Source organism: Bombina bombina, chromosome 2 (genome assembly GCF_027579735.1).
Source record: "Bombina bombina isolate aBomBom1 chromosome 2, aBomBom1.pri, whole genome shotgun sequence".
Classification (NCBI taxonomy): Eukaryota; Metazoa; Chordata; class Amphibia; order Anura; family Bombinatoridae; genus Bombina; species Bombina bombina.
The window spans coordinates 313402475-313422283 of record NC_069500.1 but is presented as its reverse complement, the minus strand read 5'-3'; the positions used below and the strand labels follow the sequence as shown (position 1 = coordinate 313422283).

The 19809-nt window shown below is 37.1% G+C and overlaps 1 protein-coding gene across 1 annotated transcript in view; it reads right to left on the bottom strand.

Annotated features, from left to right (window-relative positions):
* The window catches only part of ISOC1 (isochorismatase domain containing 1), a 175785-nt gene that overhangs the window by 59703 nt on the left and 96273 nt on the right, over window positions 1-19809 (bottom strand). Inside the window, exon 5 of the mRNA XM_053701646.1 lies at window positions 16646-16762. Coding sequence (XP_053557621.1) covers window positions 16646-16762 — 117 coding nt within the window. The remainder of the gene's footprint in view (window positions 1-16645; window positions 16763-19809) is intronic.

Sequence of the window (19809 nt, the reverse complement as noted above, 5' to 3'; positions counted from 1 at the left end):
AGAAAAATAGATCAGAACAAAGATTTAGTTATCAATATATGTGGCTGATCAATGTTAGGAGGATTCAAATTTAGAATAAGCAATTGGATTAATCTAATATCAATGATTTTCCACTTTTCACTCTTATGCAGTCAGGGGAAAACCAAACAATATGTCCTATTAATTCATAGAAAAAAGCATATATATAATCTGTAAGACTTCAACATCAGAATGTTACTATTTCCTAAAAAAGAAACAACCAAAATCAAAGATACAATAGTCTCTATAGTGCCAGAAAGTCAAAATTGTTGCAAATGTTAGCGTATGTTGGAGAGTCTTTGCAATCAGATATTAAACTTTTATGCTTCAGTCCACTTCTAGCGAGAGGTGAGCTGTGTAGTGAACACTTTTCTTTTCAGATATCAGGGCAAATGGTGCAATTATTTACAAGATTTTTCCCGTGGAGAGTAGGAAAATGTCGATTCACATGCCTTCGTGGGGGTACAACTGAGCTTACCTTTGAAACTGCTATCAGGAGCCTTCCTCTCGCAACATCGGTGGGAGGGTAAGTACAGGGGTGAAGTTTTTAGATCCTTGGATGAATACTTTCAGGCTGATGAGGCCAAGTCAGCCTGCATTTGAGGCTCTGGAAGGAGCGGAGTATAGCAAACGAGCCAGGCGTGCGGCGTGTTTAGGCAGCAGCGTGTGAGCAGTATTCCCCACACCTCCCTCTCTCGCAGCATCGGTGGGGGGGGAGGAGCACCGCCCGGCTCGAGAGGTGTACAGAAGAGAGTCCGCCTCAGAAGCGATCCCGGGGTATCAGATGAAACTTCCAAATAGGTATCGTCTAACCAGGTAAGAACTGATACCAGGAATGTCCGCTCGCTCTGTGATTTTGTCGGTATCTTTGTGTCCCTAAAATGCAAGGGAGATTTCTTTTGCCCCAAAGATGTAGCAGAGTATTTCAATACTTCGGTAGTACCTAGGGTAAGCTCAGATTGAAAAGAAGATGTTATGAAAAGTCGTTTGTACCCCCTCTCAAGGCTTCCGTGGGAAAAGGGAAAGAAAAAAAGGATGAAAGCCAGCAGACTATTTTATCCCGTTCTGATATAGCGTCTAGTCAGGGAAATAGTGTTCACAACTTCAGGTAATTCAGAACCAGGAACAGGATATGTCTGTTGAAAATGTGTGATATATCTCAAAAGTGCGGTGGTGATGCACTTGATGGAGCTCCGGTAGCGTTTGTAAGCAAGCTAAACAAGCCGCCCAAGGACTAGAGCTTTCGGCGCGGATAAGTGCCGCCAACGGCTTGAAGGGGTGTATGGAGCAGGTGCTCACCTGGCCTTGCACACAAGCTCCTCCCCCGGAACACCAGGGCATGTCAGCGAATGTCAGAGCATGCAATTTTAAATAACTTTTCAAATTACTTTTATCATCAAATTTGCTTTCTTCCCTTGGTGGTATTTTTTGAAAAGCTAAACCTAGGTATGCTCAAACTGATTTCTAAACCTTTGAAACCCGCCTTTTAGCTCAGAGCATTTTAAAAGTTAGAAACTGCAAATTCATGTGTGTCATATAGATAACATGGTGCTCACTTCCCTGGAGTTACTTAGGAGTCTGCACTGATTGGCTAAACTGCATATTTGTCAAAAGCACTGAGATAAGAGGGCAGTCTGCAGAGGCTTAGATACAAGGTGATCACAGAGGTAAGAAGTATATTAATATAACTGTGTTGGTTATGCAACACTAGGGAATGGGTAATAAAAGGGATTATCTATCTTTTTAAACAATGAAAATGCTGGTGTAAACTGTCCCTTTAATAAACATCAAATAAACTTCTAAAATACCCCTCAGGCAACCCCACACCTCAATTACTGAGGTGTCTTACTGCTACCAATTAAGACCGGATCACCCAGAAATGGAGAGAAAAAAAATTCCCCCTCAGAAACGTTATGAAGTAAAGCCGATCATGTGACCACAACTGCTGAGCTCAAATTACTGCTGCGACACAGAGAAGCACTTAAAATAGCTTTCTGGTACACCTGACAGTTTAAAATGTTGCATCGTTTTTTTTAAAGCAAAGGGGAAATTAATAAGCTGCTGAAATAGAAAATTCAGCTTTACTTTCAGTTTAAAAACTTGTATTGTTTTATCAAGTAAATATGTGTCAGAAAATAAAGCCCAATAAAAACATTTCACCCTTTCTTTTTAAAAGAGTTTAAATGTTAGTCTCACACATGCTGCAGTGCCTGCTTCATGCCCCAGTGTAACCCATACAACAGGATTATCTATGTCCCAATAAAAAAGCAGCGTCTTTTAATTGGTTAAGTGCATGGTCTCCCCAACTGGAAGAAAAGGCACTTACCTGCTCCGCATGTAGACAGTTACAAGGTATGAGAAGAAAGTTCTTTACAGAGACCTTTGAAAATGAAAGAACAGAGTAGCCAACTCTGGCTTTCTAAACTAGGGCAGCAATTGTTAGGAAAACTCAGTAAGTACCTCTTTACAAGTTCCTAACTGCTTTAAAGCCACCACTACACGAATGCAAGGAATGACGTGGAATATGGCTATACCCCAAAACTTGCTTGTAGATGAAATCAAAAATTTTCTTCAGACACCTAAACTTTACCTCCTCCATGCACCGAAAGCAAAGAGAATGACTGGGAGTTGTGGGTAAGGGAGTGATACTTTACAGTTTAACTGTGGTGCACTTTGCCCCCTCCTGCTGGCCAGGAGTGATATTTCCAACAGTAATTACTCAAGCCGTGGACTCATCATATCTTAGGAAAGAAAAGGGAATGAATATGTTCAACTTTAAACAAAAAAGAGGAAATATCAGTTTAAACATAAGATCAGAAGTCCTCATCTTCAGATGAAGCTTCACTGTCTGAAGACAAAACAGTATCTCTGGTCTAGGGGCACATAGCACTTCTAGAAGGTAAAATCTGAACTGACCTTTTACAGTTGTTTGAAGGGCGGGAGAGCAGCCAACGCTTTAGAAACTGCAGCCTTGATAAAAAAAAAATCATGGTAGGAGACACTACATCAGCCTTATCTAGTTGTTAATAAAAAGATACTTACCAATAGACACTTGTTCACTAGCAAACAAGCAGCAGACAGCCAAACCAGTACTAAAACATAGCAGAGGTTATAGAATAGGAGTATATTGTAAATATAAAGAGAGGCAAAATACAAGTTCCTGTGACTAATTATAGAGGGTTTATGAAAAATGTCCCATGAGGTGAAAAAAAGTCATAAACCATATCCATTTACATCCCTCTGATAAGCACTGTGATCTGAGGGGAATTCAGGCCTCAATATAGACTGAAAACCCCTCTCTCTGAAGAATCAAATGCACATCTTCACTCTTCAACCACCTCCAGCAGAGGCAAAATAAAGACTAAGGTATGTGTGAGGTGTTTTATAAAGCTCTTGGGGTTTGGGAATTTTTGCCTACTCCTGGTGGACTAACCGTTGCTACTTTTCACACAGTCATTGGTTGCACACTCTAGTAACCTATATGCAACTGCCTAATTAGTCTCACTCAGAAAATAAGGAAACCTAGGTTACAACAAGGTTGTGCTCATTTTATGGACACTAAAAGGTTTACACTTATTTATTTTCCTCTTTAATGTACTGATTTATTCAGTTATTTCTGCACTCTATCACTTCATTCCTAAAAGGAAAATCTCATCTACTTTCATATTCATTAGCTTTGGTGAACTAGTTCACCACATTCACTAAAGTCTGAATTGTGACAGAAAAGGAAAAAAATATTGGCTTAATATTTTTATATAGGTTAAACCAGAAATATACAGAAATTGAATATGCTTTCAATTTGCATGAACAGTTATTCAGATTGATGAATTCCACTTGTGACAAGCGTAAGAGCAGGAAGAACAATGTGGGGAAAGACAATCAAGCACCTGAGAGGTATGTTATGCTTCTAAAAATATTGGTACTTTTCCAGTAACAGACCAAAACTCTATAGCGCCATCTGCTGTCATTCTGTATTCACCAACAGAAGTAGCAGTCCTTAAATGGAAAAGTACTGTAATTACTATATCTATCCAAAACCAAACAATAGAAGCTAAAGCTTAGTATAGTACGTAATTTTGCTTAAAGCCTGTAGATGGCAGTTTAATTTATAATTTAAGATTTAGTGGCTCATAACCTATATACAAGTATGTAGTAGGTAAATAGAAAAATGCAAATATACTGCATTTTAGAAAATAATATTGTAGCATTTCAGCATCCCATAAAAAAGAAACCTATACCTAAAAAGGAAAGATTTATTGAAAGCATTAATAGTTGCTTTAAAAAGGGGAGTAAAATGCAAACTAAAAATAAATAAATGCATACATAAAGGTCTACACGGCTGATAAGAAAGAATTCTCAAAAAAATCTAAAGAAGGTCTGGAATATTGTAAGCACTGATAAGTCTTTATCTTTCAATGATATGTGCCCCCCCCCCCCCCCGCAGTGATGGGCTTTAATAATGCAAGATCACTGAAGTATACACTACAGAAGACCGACCCTTGATATATGGCTGAGTGATGTGAAACCTGAATGCTATAGGTGTGCACACATTGTACAACCTGCCATTCAATGATTACTGGGCAATTCTTCATGCATCCAAGATATAATAAACAATATATCATACATGTAGCAAGGAGAGGTGGTTCAACAGAACAGCCTGATACTTTTTACAGCTGTGTGCATATATGGGGGCCTATTTAACAAAGGTTTGGCGGACCTGATCCGACAGTGCAGATCAGGTCCAACAGATCTCGCTGAATGCCAGCAGGAAGGTGTCAATCAACCTGATCATACTCGATCGGGTTGAATTGTGGCAATGTCTGTCCGCCTGCTCAGAGCAGATGGACAGGTTATGGAGCAGCGGTCTTTAGACCTCTGCTTCATAACTGGTGTTTCTGGCAAGCCTACAGAGCTTGATAAATGGGCCCCATGGAGTCAATCCTCAATTTGATGACTGCTAGAGCCCGTTATTGATTATAATAGAGACTATGTAGATATTTATATTGATGGATTTGTTGGTTTAGTACAGTTTCTAATAGGTTTTACAGGTGCCAGTGACAATGCTACAGTCGGGTATCTATGGTGATGTTGGGGGTGGTATTTTGATGTTCACCCTGGCATGACCAGAAGCACCACCACAAGGACACCACACACAGGGGATGTTTAAGGTATATATGGAGGCTGAATACACTTGTTTTTTGTATGTCTGAGGATGCAAATAAAACAGCTAAAGCAAAACATTGGATTAAAGCAATATTTGATGAAAGACCTATAGAGATCCGCAAATATATCCATCGTATGTAGAGCTCACCCTGGGCAGATGTTGTGTTAACCAAAAGTGCTATAGCGATAATTAATGTAAATATTTATTGTACTTTTATTTAAAATTTAGTGTAGCCTTTCTACTGCCCTCCAGAGAGGCTGGGTTGCATCCTGCACACCTCATGACCTTAACTCTGGAACATGCTATATATTGATTGGTCAATCAGCGACTCATTTTTATCAGCCCCTATATTCAATGTTGTGATCAGTTAAGATAAATGTACATATAGAAAAGAAATGGGGTGTATATTAAACCTATCTCAAAACACTATAGGTAATATTTCTAAAATGACAAAAGTCAATATATGGCGTAAAACTGGAAGACAAACCTGTGTATCGTGTGTGACCACAGTCCCGGTAAGTGCCAATTTTAACACTCAGTTCAATGAATAAATACAATGGATTCCTCACCTCTCTTCGTGACCAAACCAGGCTGGCCCCTTGTATTGTGGGTAGATGCGGTGGCTTCAGGTGGAACCTTAGGCTTGGGAGGATATCACTATTCCACAAATGTGTGACCCCTCCAATGCTTCCGTAGCAAAACCATCCACAGGTTCAACACCACTAGTCAAAAACCGCGCGATAATCCTCAGTATGCAAAGACTGAGAATGAGGTGACGTCAGTGATGACGAGTCTGGATACCAATGTCCAATCCGGGTATGTGGAACGAAGGTGTGTTACCGCTTCTGGGACAGGATTGGATGTCCGTCCACAGTCCCACTCGACACAGCTAAAGGTTGACTTGTTAAAACGCCAAAGTAGTCAGTACAGCAGTGGTACGGACAAGTCCTCAACTGGTGTAAATGTAGATATAAAGCAAGAAATTTCGGACAGTCCGTAGTTAAAACTTAATATTTATTTGAATTCATTAAAAATGATACAGGAACAAGCTAGTAAAGTAGAGTAGGTGTAAACCTAAACTGGCTTACGCGTTTCGGCATTTGCCATAATCATAGCAATAGATTTAGGGTGGCTCTCTAGTCTTAAGTAGCACATGTTAAAATCTGATTGGTTGTTAGTAAATTAGTAAAAGAAACCATAATACACCTACTCATAAACATGTGACCTGTCTTAATATGCAAGACAAAAATAAACAAGGTATCATATACAGAGTTAGAAATGTGATCTAGTTCGCTAAATACAAGAGAAAACATATGTAAGAAATTAATTAATATAAAATATTGACATACATTATAATGTAAAATTTTGGCTCCACAGAATCTTGGTATATAAAAATAAAATGAAAGCCACAGTACAGAGAGTGCAATGGTCTATATGTATCAGAACATTCACACACAATGTCTGCAATGTAGATAGCCCATAGGAATTAAAATACCCTCACAAGCCAATGTTCAATGCTATCGTAAAGAGAAAAATACACATAACTCACTTATATCTAACCAAAGATAAATCTAACTTAAATATAGGTATTATCTAAATATATATAATTACCAAAATACCGCTAATATGAAAATATATGCTAAGCGTATGGAAATTATTAGAAGTACAATGTGTGACATGTGTATTCTGTAGCTATATCTGCTAGCATTGTATCGTGAGTAATATTTCAATCATAGACAAGAGGAGGAACATAACTGTTCTAATGTGGTCATGAATATACCTATAATGTTGATAAATATAGCACCGTATAAATCATGCATATTGATATTTCTAGACAAAGTAGGGAGACGCACTGGATATCAATTAGTATATGAAAGATATTAAAAATATTAATGAGTTTCTTATTCCCAAAAATTTATAAGGTCATATTTGGAATTTAGACCCTTGGGAATTCTGGTCTCCAACTTGAAAATCCAGTACATCTCCCGCTTTGCCAGAATTTTGTCTTTGTCTCCTCCTCTTTTGGGTAACACTACCTTTTCAATAATGCACCATCTGAGGGAGTTAATGCTTTTATTATTATGTTTAGTTGCAAAGTGTTGAACTAATGGTGTAGCTGATTTACCTAGTGTAAGGGTGGACAGGTGTTCTCTAATTCTAGAATTGGCATCCCTGCCTGTAAGACCTACATACTGTTTTTGGCATAAGATGCATTCTAAAAGGTAGATAATACACTCCGCTGTGCAGTTTAAGCAGGACTTGATGTCAAAGGACTCTCCTGTCACACATGATCTAAAGTTATTGGTAAATGAAGCAAATTCACAAGGCCGGCACTTTTTGTGACCACATTTAAACATCCCCACATGTTTAAGCCAGGAGGAGTTCGATTTGTCAATCTGTTTCAATTGAGTGGGTGCCAGTCTAGAACCCAACGTATAACTTTTTCGGTAAGAACATCTCAAACCATTTTTAGCTGTTTCTAGTAGGGCATCGTCAGCAGTTAAAACTGCAAAATGTTTTTTAACAATATCACAAATTTGTGAATATTGGGAGCTGTATCCCGTCACAAAATAGACACCATCCGTGCCAACAGGCCTATCGTGGGATCTATCATTTGAAATCAAAGTTTGTCTGTCTATTTTATCCACCTCCCTTCTTGCTCTGAAAATTTCTCTGTTGGTATATTTTCTTTCTTTCAACCTCTTTTGGAGATCATCAGCTGCCACCTGATAATCTTTGGGATTGCTGCAATTACGCTTCAATCTTGTGAATTGACCCTTTGCCACAGCATATCTCACATGCTCTGGGTGATTGCTTGTTGCATGGAGGGTATTACCTGATATCGGTTTACGGTACACAGAAGAATCAATACTACCATCCTCTTTTCCAGTTAGAGTCAAATCAAGGAAATTGATGCACAATGAATCGTATTCAAACGTGGACCGCAAACCATCACTATTGTTGTTCAAATATCCAACAAAATCTGAGATTAGATGTTCAGGACCAGACCAAATTAAAAGAAGGTCATCTATAAAACGTCTGTATGTTTTAACATACTGACGATAGGGATTTCCCTCTCCAAAGACGTGCACCATTTCCCACCACCCCAGAACCAAATTGGCATAGGATGGTGCGAATTTGGCACCCATAGCCGTGCCACGCCTTTGGAGAAAGAAATCCCCCTCAAAACGAAAAAAGTTGTGTGTTAACAAAAAATTGGTAATTTCCAACACAAATTTTTGAAAATCTTCAGAATAGTTGGTAAAATGCAAAAGAAAAAAATTGTATAGTTTTTAACCCCATACCATGAGGTATTGAGGAGTACAATGATACTGCATCTATTGTCAGCCAAAAATTACTTTTTTCCCCATGTAATCTGTTGTATTATATTTAAGACATGTTTGGTGTCTCGAATATAAGAATGTAAGGAAGTAACCAATGGTTGTAATAGAGCATCCAAACATTCAGATGCATGCTCCATGAGAGAGTCTATGCCACTAATAATGGGTCTGCCTTGCACATTTGTGAGTGATTTGTGCACTTTTGGTAAATGATGGAACCATGGGGTTTTCGGATTGTCAACTATTATGTAATCCACTGTTTGTTGATCCATAAAACCCTCATGCATTCCATCATCCAAAAGGCTAATCAGTTCCTGCTTAAACTTAAAGGTAGGATCCCCAGACAATTGTGAGTACTCCTCATTATTGTGCAATTGTCTATAGGCTTCTGATACATACATAGTTCTATCAAGAACTACAACAGATCCGCCTTTGTCTGCTGGACGAATGACTAATGAGCTATTTTGCTCCAGTGACACTAGTGCTTCTCTTTGAGAACGTGTTAGATTAAACCTCCTTCTGGACTGATCATTTTTAATCTTGTTGCTTAAAGCCACTAGATCCTTCTCCACCCTAGAGTGGAAAGTCTCCAGAATAGCTCCCCTAGATTGCACCGGGTAAAAAGCAGATTTGCTTTTTAACTTAGGTCCACTGTTAATGATACTCAAATCAGTTCTGGCCTCAGACTCCAACATTTGCAATGCAACCATATCACAGGACTCAGAAAAATTAAAAACATGATTAGAGTCCATTGTTGTTGGAGTTTGTGAGCCAGATCTGCTTGGTACATCATTGGAATCTTGAAAATGTTTTTTCAGTGTAAGATTTCTTACCAGTCGGTTTACATCGATTAAAGTTTGAAAAACATTAAAATCTGATGTGGGCGAAAAACCTAATCCTAAGCCTAGTACATATTCTTGGTCTTTACTTAATTTAATGCTAGATAGATTGATCACATTGTTAGTGACTTTTATTTGTACTTGCTCTGGGGACGGTTGGCCCTCAGATGATATCTCTCCTGATTTAGAGGTTTGGGTGGCTGTGTACCCTCCCCGGTTCTTGAAAGTGCCTGTGGAAAAACCTGTTGGATGTCTGAAGATATTGTGTCTGAATGTAATGATGATGTAGGCAAATCATGATGAATAGCAGTCATATCTTTGGATCTACCTGACACCCCTTTTGGGCGGTTATCTGTAATAGATTCAGGAATTGTAACCCCTGTCAGATTGCCATTAATGGTGTTTGAAGTGTTGTCCATACTGACTGCCGTCATAGATGGACTAATTGTGGCTGTGTTTTCATCTGAGGAGTAATCAGTTCCTGAATCTGAAAAAGTTACGGATTTACTACCTCTCCTGTTCTTATTGCCCTTTTTATTCTTACTTTTGTTATTATTAAACCTAGGTTGGTTACGTCTATATTCATTTCTGACTTTTCTATTCCAAATGTAAACAGAGCCTAGGTCATAATTTGCTTTATCCCTCATGAATTTGAGATGTTTATTCTCTATGATTTGTGACCTCCCTTGTGCAACAGTATGCTGTAAAATTGTATCATATTTACCAAAATTGGGTTCAGAACATCTCTTGTTTAACTCTGCTTGCAATTCATTAATCTCACTTCTAACCTTGTTTAAATCCTGTGACCTATATTTAACTAACATAAACATTAACCTGGAGGAACATTCTGATAGGATATCATTCCATGTATCAATAAAATCTTTGTCACTTAAATCAATTTCAAAAGTAGGGAATTTATACACACGTAACCCCCTAGGAATCATTTTGGCTTTCATGTAACTTTCGAAAGTCCAGACATCCCACTGTATTTTTAGTTCCTTCAGTAATAATGTCTCCATTTGATCAAAGAGTGTTCCCAAAGTAAGGGAACCCCTGTCTTCAGAGAATATAAGGTCACAGTCAGTAGTGTCTTTATAACGTACTGCATCAGGTCTCAATGCAAAGAATTGTGGTTGTTCGGTTACCTGCTGTGTTCCTTCCATGCTGCACTGACAAAAGTTAATAACGGCCCCTTTGACACCACCAGTAGTATCAATGATAAGACATATAGAAAAGAAATGGGGCGTATATTAAACCTATCTCAAAACACTGTAGGTAATATTTCAAAAATGACAAAAGTCAATATATGGCGTAAAACTGGAAGACAAACCTGTGTATCGTGTGTGACCACAGTCCCGGTAAGTGCAAATTTTAACCCTCAGTTCAATGAATAAATACAATGGATTCCTCACCTCTCTTCGTGACCAAACCAGGCTGGCCCCTTGTATTGTGGGTAGATGCGGTTGCTTCAGGTGGAACCTTAGGCTTGGGAGGATATCACTATTCCACAAATGTGTGACCCCTCCAATGCTTCCGTAGCAAAACCATCCACAGGTTCAACACCACTAGTCAAAAACCGCGCGATAATCCTCAGTATGCAAAGACGGTGAATGAGGTGACGTCAGTGATGACGAGTCTGGATACCAATGTCCAATCCGGGTATGTGGAACGAAGGTATGTTACCGCTTCTGGGACAGGATTGGATGTCCGTCCACAGTCCTACTCGACACAGCTAAAGGTTGACTTGTTAAAACGCCAAAGTAGTCAGTACAGCAGTGGTACGGACAAGTCCTCAACTGGTGTAAATGTAGATATAAAGCAAGAAATTTCGGACAGTCCGTAGTTAAAACTTAATATTTATTTGAATTCATTAAAAATGATACAGGAACAAGCTAGTAAAGTAGAGTAGGTGTAAACCTAAACTGGCTTACGCGTTTCAGCATTTGCCGTAATCATAGCCATAGATTTAGGGTGGCTCTCTAGTCTTAAGTAGCACATGTTAAAATCTGATTGGTTGTTAGTAAATTAGTAAAAGAAACCATAATACACCTACTCATAAACATGTGACCTATCTTAATATGCAAGACAAAAATAAACAAGGTATCATATACAGAGTTAGAAATGTGATCTAGTTCGCTAAATACAAGAGAAAACATATGTAAGAAATTAATTAATATAAAATATTGACATACATTATAATGTAAAATTTTGGCTCCACAGAATCTTGGTATATAAAAATAAAATGAAAGCCACAGTACAGAGAGTGCAATGGTCTATATGTATCAGAACATTCACACACAATGTCTGCAATGTAGATAGCCCATAGGAATTAAAATACCCTCACAAGCCAATGTTCAATGCTATCGTAAAGAGAAAAATACACATAACTCACTTATATCTAACCAAAGATAAATCTAACTTAAATATAGGTATTATCTAAATATATATAATTACCAAAATACCGCTAATATGAAAATATATGCTAAGCGTATGGAAATTATTGGAAGTACAATGTGTGACATGTGTATTCTGTAGCTATATCTGCTAGCATTGTATCGTGAGTAATATTTCAATCATAGACAAGAGGAGGAACATAACTGTTCTAATGTAGTCATGAATATACCTATAATGTTGATAAATATAGCACGGTATAAATCATGCATATTGATATTTCTAGACAAAGTAGGGAGACGCACTGGATATCAATTAGTATATGAGTATATGAAAGATATTAAAAATATTAATGAGTTTCTTATTCCCAAAAATTTATAAGGTCATATTTGGAATTTAGACCCTTGGGAATTCTGGTCTCCAACTTGAAAATCCAGTACATCTCCCGCTTTGCCAGAATTTTGTCTTTGTCTCCTCCTCTTTTGGGTAACACTACCTATGCCAATTTGGTTCTGGGGTGGTGGGAAATGGTGCACGTCTTTGGAGAGGGAAATCCCTATCGTCAGTATGTTAAAACATACAGACGTTTTATAGATGACCTTCTTTTAATTTGGTCTGGTCCTGAACATCTAATCTCAGATTTTGTTGGATATTTGAACAACAATAGTGATGGTTTGCGGTTCACGTTTGAATACGATTCATTGTGCATTAATTTCCTTGATTTGACTCTAACTGGAAAAGAGGATGGTAGTATTGATTCTTCTGTGTACCGTAAACCGATATCAGGTAATACCCTTCTCCATGCAACAAGCAATCACCCAGAGCATGTGAGATATGCTGTGGCAAAGGGTCAATTCACAAGATTGAAGCGTAATTGCAGCAATCCCAAAGATTATCAGGTGACAGCTGATGATCTCCAAAAGAGGTTGAAAGAAAGAAAATATACCAACAGAGAATTTTTCAGAGCAAGAAGGGAGGTGGATAAAATAGACAGACACACTTTGATTTCAAATGATAGATCCCACGATAGGCCTGTTGGCACGGATGGTGTCTATTTTGTGACGGGATACAGCTCCCAATATTCACAAATTTGTGATATTGTTAAAAAACATTTTGCAGTTTTAACTGCTGATGATGCCCTACTAGAAACGGCTAAAAAGGGTTTGAGATGTTCTTACCGAAAAAGTTATACGTTGGGTTCTAGACTGGCACCCACTCAATTGAAACAGATTGACAAATCGAACTCCTCCTGGCTTAAACATGTGGGGATGTTTAAATGTGGTCACAAAAAGTGCCGGCCTTGTGAATTTGCTTCATTTACCAATAACTTTAGATCATGTGTGACAGGAGAGTCCTTTGACATCAAGTCCTGCTTAAACTGCACAGCGGAGTGTATTATCTACCTTTTAGAATGCATCTTATGCCAAAAACAGTATGTAGGTCTTACAGGCAGGGATGCCAATTCTAGAATTAGAGAACACCTGTCCACCCTTACACTAGGTAAATCAGCTACACCATTAGTTCAACACTTTGCAACTAAACATAATAATAAAAGCATTAACTCCCTCAGATGGTGCATTATTGAAAAGGTAGTGTTACCCAAAAGAGGAGGAGACAAAGACAAAATTCTGGCAAAGCGGGAGATGTACTGGATTTTCAAGTTGGAGACCAGAATTCCCAAGGGTCTAAATTCCAAATATAAATTTTTGGGAATAAGAAACTCATTAATATTTTTAATATCTTTCATATACTCATATACTAATTGATATCCAGTGCGTCTCCCTACTTTGTCTAGAAATATCAATATGCATGATTTATACGGTGCTATATTTATCAACATTATAGGTATATTCATGACTACATTAGAACAGTTATGTTCCTCCTCTTGTCTATGATTGAAATATTACTCAAGATACAATGCTAGCAGATATAGCTACAGAATACACATGTCACACATTGTACTTCTAATAATTTCCATACGCTTAGCATATATTTTCATATTAGAGGTATTTTGGTAATTATATATATTTAGATAATACCTATATTTAAGTTAGATTTATCTTTGGTTAGATATAAGTGAGTTATGTGTATTTTTCTCTTTACGATAGCATTGAACATTGGCTTGTGAGGGTATTTTAATTCCTATGGGCTATCTACATTGCAGACATTGTGTGTGAATGTTCTGATACATATAGACCATTGCACTCTCTGTACTGTGGCTTTCATTTTATTTTTATATACCAAGATTCTGTGGAGCCAAAATTTTACATTATAATGTATGTCAATATTTTATATTAATTAATTTCTTACATATGTTTTCTCTTGTATTTAGCGAACTAGATCACATTTCTAACTCTGTATATGATACCTTGTTTATTTTGTCTTGCATATTAAGACAGGTCACATGTTTATGAGTAGGTGTATTATGGTTTCTTTTACTAATTTACTAACAACCAATCAGATTTTAACATGTGCTACTTAAGACTAGAGAGCCACCCTAAATCTATGGCTATAATTACGGCAAACGCCGAAACGCGTAAGCCGTTTAGGTTTACACCTACTCTACTTTACTAGCTTGTTCCTGTATCATTTTTAATGAATTCAAATAAATATTAAGTTTTAACTACGGACTGTCCGAAATTTCTTGCTTTATATCTAAGATAAATGTACATACACAAAAAGCTTTCAAAGGATTATTTTCCACATATAGCACAGCACTTCATTATTAAAAAGTAAAGTTTATTATGGGCTAGATCACAATTGGCACGCTAATGCAAGCGTGCAATTTTTAAATATTGCGTCCAGGTTAACGTGCGCTCATATTACAAGTTGAGAGTAAACGTGAGTGCACAAGCATAAAGAAGTAGGGCTAAATAAAAAGTTGCACTAAACACAACATACATACATTTATATAAGAAAAGTGTTACAATTATATATACACACACACTATCTAATGAACAATATTTACATAAATATTAAAAATAAAAAGTTACAAGGGTTCAAAAATATATGGTATATGTCAAGGTGTTTGAATGGAAAGGGCTATAATATATGTATGTGAAAAAGAAAGTACACCCTCTTGAAATTATATGGTTTTACATATCGGGACATAACAATCCTCTGGTCCTTAGCAGGTCTTAAAACTAGGTAAACACAACCTCAGATGAACAACAACACATGACATATTACATTGTGTCATGATTTATTTACCAAAAATAAAGCTAAAATGGAGAAGCCATGTGTGAAAAACTAAATACAGCCTTACTGCCTCCTTAGGAATTAAGAGGCCAAGTAGCAGCCAGGTGCTGCTAATCAAATACCCTTGATTAATTGATCATCAGCAAGCGTAACCACCTCTATAAAAGCTGAGGTTTGCCGGTCTGGAGCATTGAGGTGTGTGTTAACACAAAGCCACTGAGGAAAGACATCAGCAATGATCTTAGAGAAGTAATTGTTGCTGTCCATCAATCTGGGAAGGGTTATAAGGCCCTTTCCAAGCTAAGTAAAATCCATCATTCTACGGTGAGAAAGATTATTCACAAGTGGAAAACATTCAAGACAGTTGCCAATCTTCCTAGGAGTGGACGTCCCAGCAAATTCACCCCAAAGTCAGACCGTGCAATAGTACATTTTAAACTTTTTTTTAAACCGTATACTCTGAATCACAAAAGAAAATATTTGGGTTTCACATTTCATTAGCAACAATAGTTGGTGGTTTCAATTAACAAATTCAGATAGAGCATCTGAGTTTAAAATAAGTTTCAAATTTACTTCCTTTATCCAATTTGCTTTGTACTCCAGGAATCCTTTGCTGGAAAGACTACTTAGGTAGGCTTAGGAGCAGCAATGCCCTATAGGGAGCTTGCTGGTGATTGGTGGCAGCACATATATGTCTCTTGTCATTGGTTCACCAAATGTATTCAGCTAGCTCCCAATATCACAATGCAGGTCCTTCAATAAAGGATACCAAAATAATGAAGTAAGATTGATAATAATTGTATGGTCTGTCTGAATCATGAAAGAAAAAGGAGTTTCATGTATCTCTAAATACGTGTCAGTGTCACTGTGATACATTAAAGGGACAGTTTTGTCAAAATTAAACTTTCATGAGTCATATAGGGTATGTAATTTTAAACAATTTTCCAATATACTTTTATCATCAAATTGTCTTTGTTCTCTTGATATTCTTTGTTGAAAGCTAAACCTAGGTAGGCTCATACAGTATGTTAATTTCTAAGCCCTTGAAGGCCGCCTCTTATATCAGTACAGGTTTGACAGGTTTTTTTTACAGTTAGACAGCACTAGTTGATGTGTGCCATATAAATAACATTGTACTCACTCCCTTTGAGTTACCAAGGAGTCAGCACTAATTAGCTAAAATGTAAGTATGTCCAAAGAACTGAAATAAGGGGGATATCTGCAGAGGCTTAGCTATAAGGTAATCACAGATGTAAAATGGATTTTCATATAACCGTGTTGGTTATGCAAAACGGGAGAATGGGTAATAAAGGTATTATCTATCTTTTTAAATAACAATTCTGTAGTAGACTGTCCCTTTAAAAGGGAACCATTTTACAGCACAGTTTTTCTTTAATCAAATCAGTTAGGTTTGATGATGTGTTCCTGTCCAGCAAAAGAAATTTAGGAGATGTTTTATAGGCTAGTAAACCATTGCTACCCATGTATTATTGGTGCAGAAACATGCCTTTCCTGTTATTATCAATTAAAGTTTAAACAGCATTTACCTAAAACTTTTATCCACATAAAGTATATTTTTAACATTTGCTTTTTAAAATGTACAATACAAATGTACCGAGTATAATGTCCCCTTAATTTTAAACACACTGTAACTGTATATTGAAGGTGCAATTTAGTGCTAGTGTGAATCTTACCTCTAAGGCAAACATTCTGTCCATCATACTTCTAGAAGACGAGGCATCTGCTACAATATGGACTTCTACCCCTCTCCCAACCAAATCCAAAGCGGTTTGTTGAATGCACACGTGAGTCTGTCAGCAAAAACATCTGAGTGAATATCATGTCAAAACAACATTATAGGAAATGTAATATTGTCAATAAAACAAGTCAATTACTTTACAATGAACTGTTAAAACTGCAAGGTACTAATTAAAAGAAAATGTATGCTTACCTGATAAATTCTTCTCTTTCAGAATGATGATGGTCCACAGTCCTCCATAACATTTTGGATATATTTCCCATCACCAGGAGTAGGTCAAGAACCCATACAAGAGCTTTAAAACCCTCCCACCTCTCTCTTAGTTTCACGTATAGCTGAGTAGAGAATAGGAAAATAAAGGTAGGAAAGGCAAATCAGGGTCTATAGAGGTGTCATTAGAACTGTTGCCCAACATGAAGCGGGAGGGGGTTGTGGACCATCATCATTCCAAAAGAAAATAATTTATCAGGTAAGCATAAATTTTGTTTTCTTTCCAAAAATGATTATCGTCCACATTACTCCATTACATTAATTACCTATGCAAATGGTCTATGTTATGGAACGGATTTGAAAATCCTTTTTCTTACAGTTCCTAATTAGCCGACACCTCAGCCTGAAGGACTTTCCTGCCAAAAGCTGCTTGCAAAGAAGCAAAAACATCAAAACTATACAATTTGGAAACAGTATGCAGAGAAGACCATGTGGCAGCTTTGCAAATCTGCTCCAAAGATGCATCCACTGCTCTGGTAAAGTGAGCTGTAATACGTTTAGGGGACGACTTATTCGCAACCAAGTAAATCTCTTGTTTAAGCCAAGATGCCAATGCTACTTTAATAGCTTTTTGCCCTTTCCAAATCCCAGAGTTATGCATGAACAAAGTAGAAGTTTTCTGAACTCTTTAGTAGCTTGGAGACAGAACTTCAAAAGTGCTAAACATGTCCAGATTATGTAACAGTCTTTCCTTAGAGTAGGCAGGGTCTGGACATAGAGAAGGAACAACAATTTATTGACTGATAATATCCATAAAAACTACTTTAGGAAGAAAATAATGTTTGTACTTGTGAAAAATAAAAAATGGAGGATAACAAGATAATGCTGACAATTTAGAAACTGTATTCTCAACCAACTCCTACCAGGCTAAGAACAAAACTAAAAGAGAGATGGGAGAGGGAGGGTTTTAAATCTCTTGTATGGGTTCTTGACTGGTGGTGGGAAACATATCTCATATGTTATAGAGGACAGTGGACCATCACCATTTTACAAAAAGAAATGCAGGATTAGACATCAAAATGACATGACTTTGTTTTAAAGGCAAGTAGCTTTGAGACTCAATCTACCTTTTTACAGAAAATACAATTTGTTACACTATCTTTACAAGTGACAATCTTTATGTGAAAGGAAAATAATTATACAAGTATGCTGTTCAATTTTGTGCACAGCACTATATATTAAGCACAATTACCTGCTTCAGCTTCTGATGAAAAAAACATTTACACTAAACTAACGCTGCTCAGTTATGTAAAATCAGCCCTTCATACAACTATTAAAAAAGGTCCATTCTTCATTACTGCTTTGTATATCTGTTTAACTTTTTTTTTTAAATGTATAAATTCATAATTCTGCTTAAAAGGGACAGTCTAGTCAAAATTAAACTTTCAATATTCAGATAGGACATAACATTTTAAACAACTTTCCAATTTACTTTTATCATCAAATTTGCTTTGTTCTCTTGGTATTCTTAGTTGAAAGCTAATCCTAGGTCGGCTAATGTGCTAATTTCTAAGCCCTTAAAGGCCACTTCTTATCTAAATGGATTTTACAGTTTTTCACAGCTAGAGGGTGTCAATTCATGTGGGCAATACAGATAACACTGTGGTCCCGCCGCCGGATTTACTTATAAGAGAGCACTGATTAGTTAAAATGCAAGTCTGTCAAAAGAACGGAAATAAGAGGGCAGTCTGCAGAGGCTTAGATACAAGATAATCACAGAGATAAAAAGTATATTAATATAACCATGTTAGTTATGCAAAACTGGGAATGGGTAATAACAAAATGTATGCTTACCTGATAAATTTCTTTCTTTCCGGGCATGGAGAGTCCACGATGCATTCCAATTACTAGGAGGAGGCAAAGAGCACCCCAGCAGAGCTGTTAAGTGTCACTTCCCTTACCCATAATCCCCAGTTATTCGGCCGAAGGAAAATGGAAAAAGAAGATAACACAAGGGTATAGAGGTGCCTGAGGTTTGTACCAAAAAATTACTGTCTTGAATATAAATAAGGGCGGGTCGTGGAGTCTCCATGCCTGGAATGAAAGAAAGAAATGTATCAGCTAAGCATACATTTTGTTTTCTTTCCTATAGCATGGAGAGTTCACAATTCATTCCAATTACTAGTGGGAACCAATATCCAAGCTAGAGGACACAGAATGAGAGGGAGGGAGAACACCTTTATAAACATTTTAGTGAAACACACAGTAATACTTTTGCTGACCTCAAATATCGAGGAATTTGCAGTCAATAACTGGAGAGGGGGTAATTTTTTATTTTTTAAAATTAACTTTTTATTGAGGAAAAAGAGAATGACATATACAGTACAAATTGAGACAATCTACATGTAGCATTATACAGACTTTCAAAAGTCATATAGGACAAGATTTACATTTAACCGTGTGTTATTAATGCAGGTACTGACCCAAGTTGTCCTGTATCTCAAAAGGACAAGCAGTGATAATTTTGAGACTATTTACCCAAATGGGGTCACTTCAGATCTTGACTTATCCACTTTTTTTAGGAACATGATTACACCCCCTATATATATTTTTTGTCATAATTGTAATGAGACTGGAACTTGGAACACAGCTGCAGATATCGCAAGAAATTGTTTTCTTTGTATCACTCACTCTTAGGAACACACTATGGTTGAGAGTGTTATCTCTGTTGAGAAGAAGTGAGATTTTAGTATAGTATGAAATTATCACTGGTGTGGATTAGTGGGGCTGTTATAATATACAGCTGAACTCCAAAAACAATCCTTTTGAGTAAACAACAAATGTACTAACAGCCGTATAGAAGATGATGAACAAAAAGTCTTACAAGCC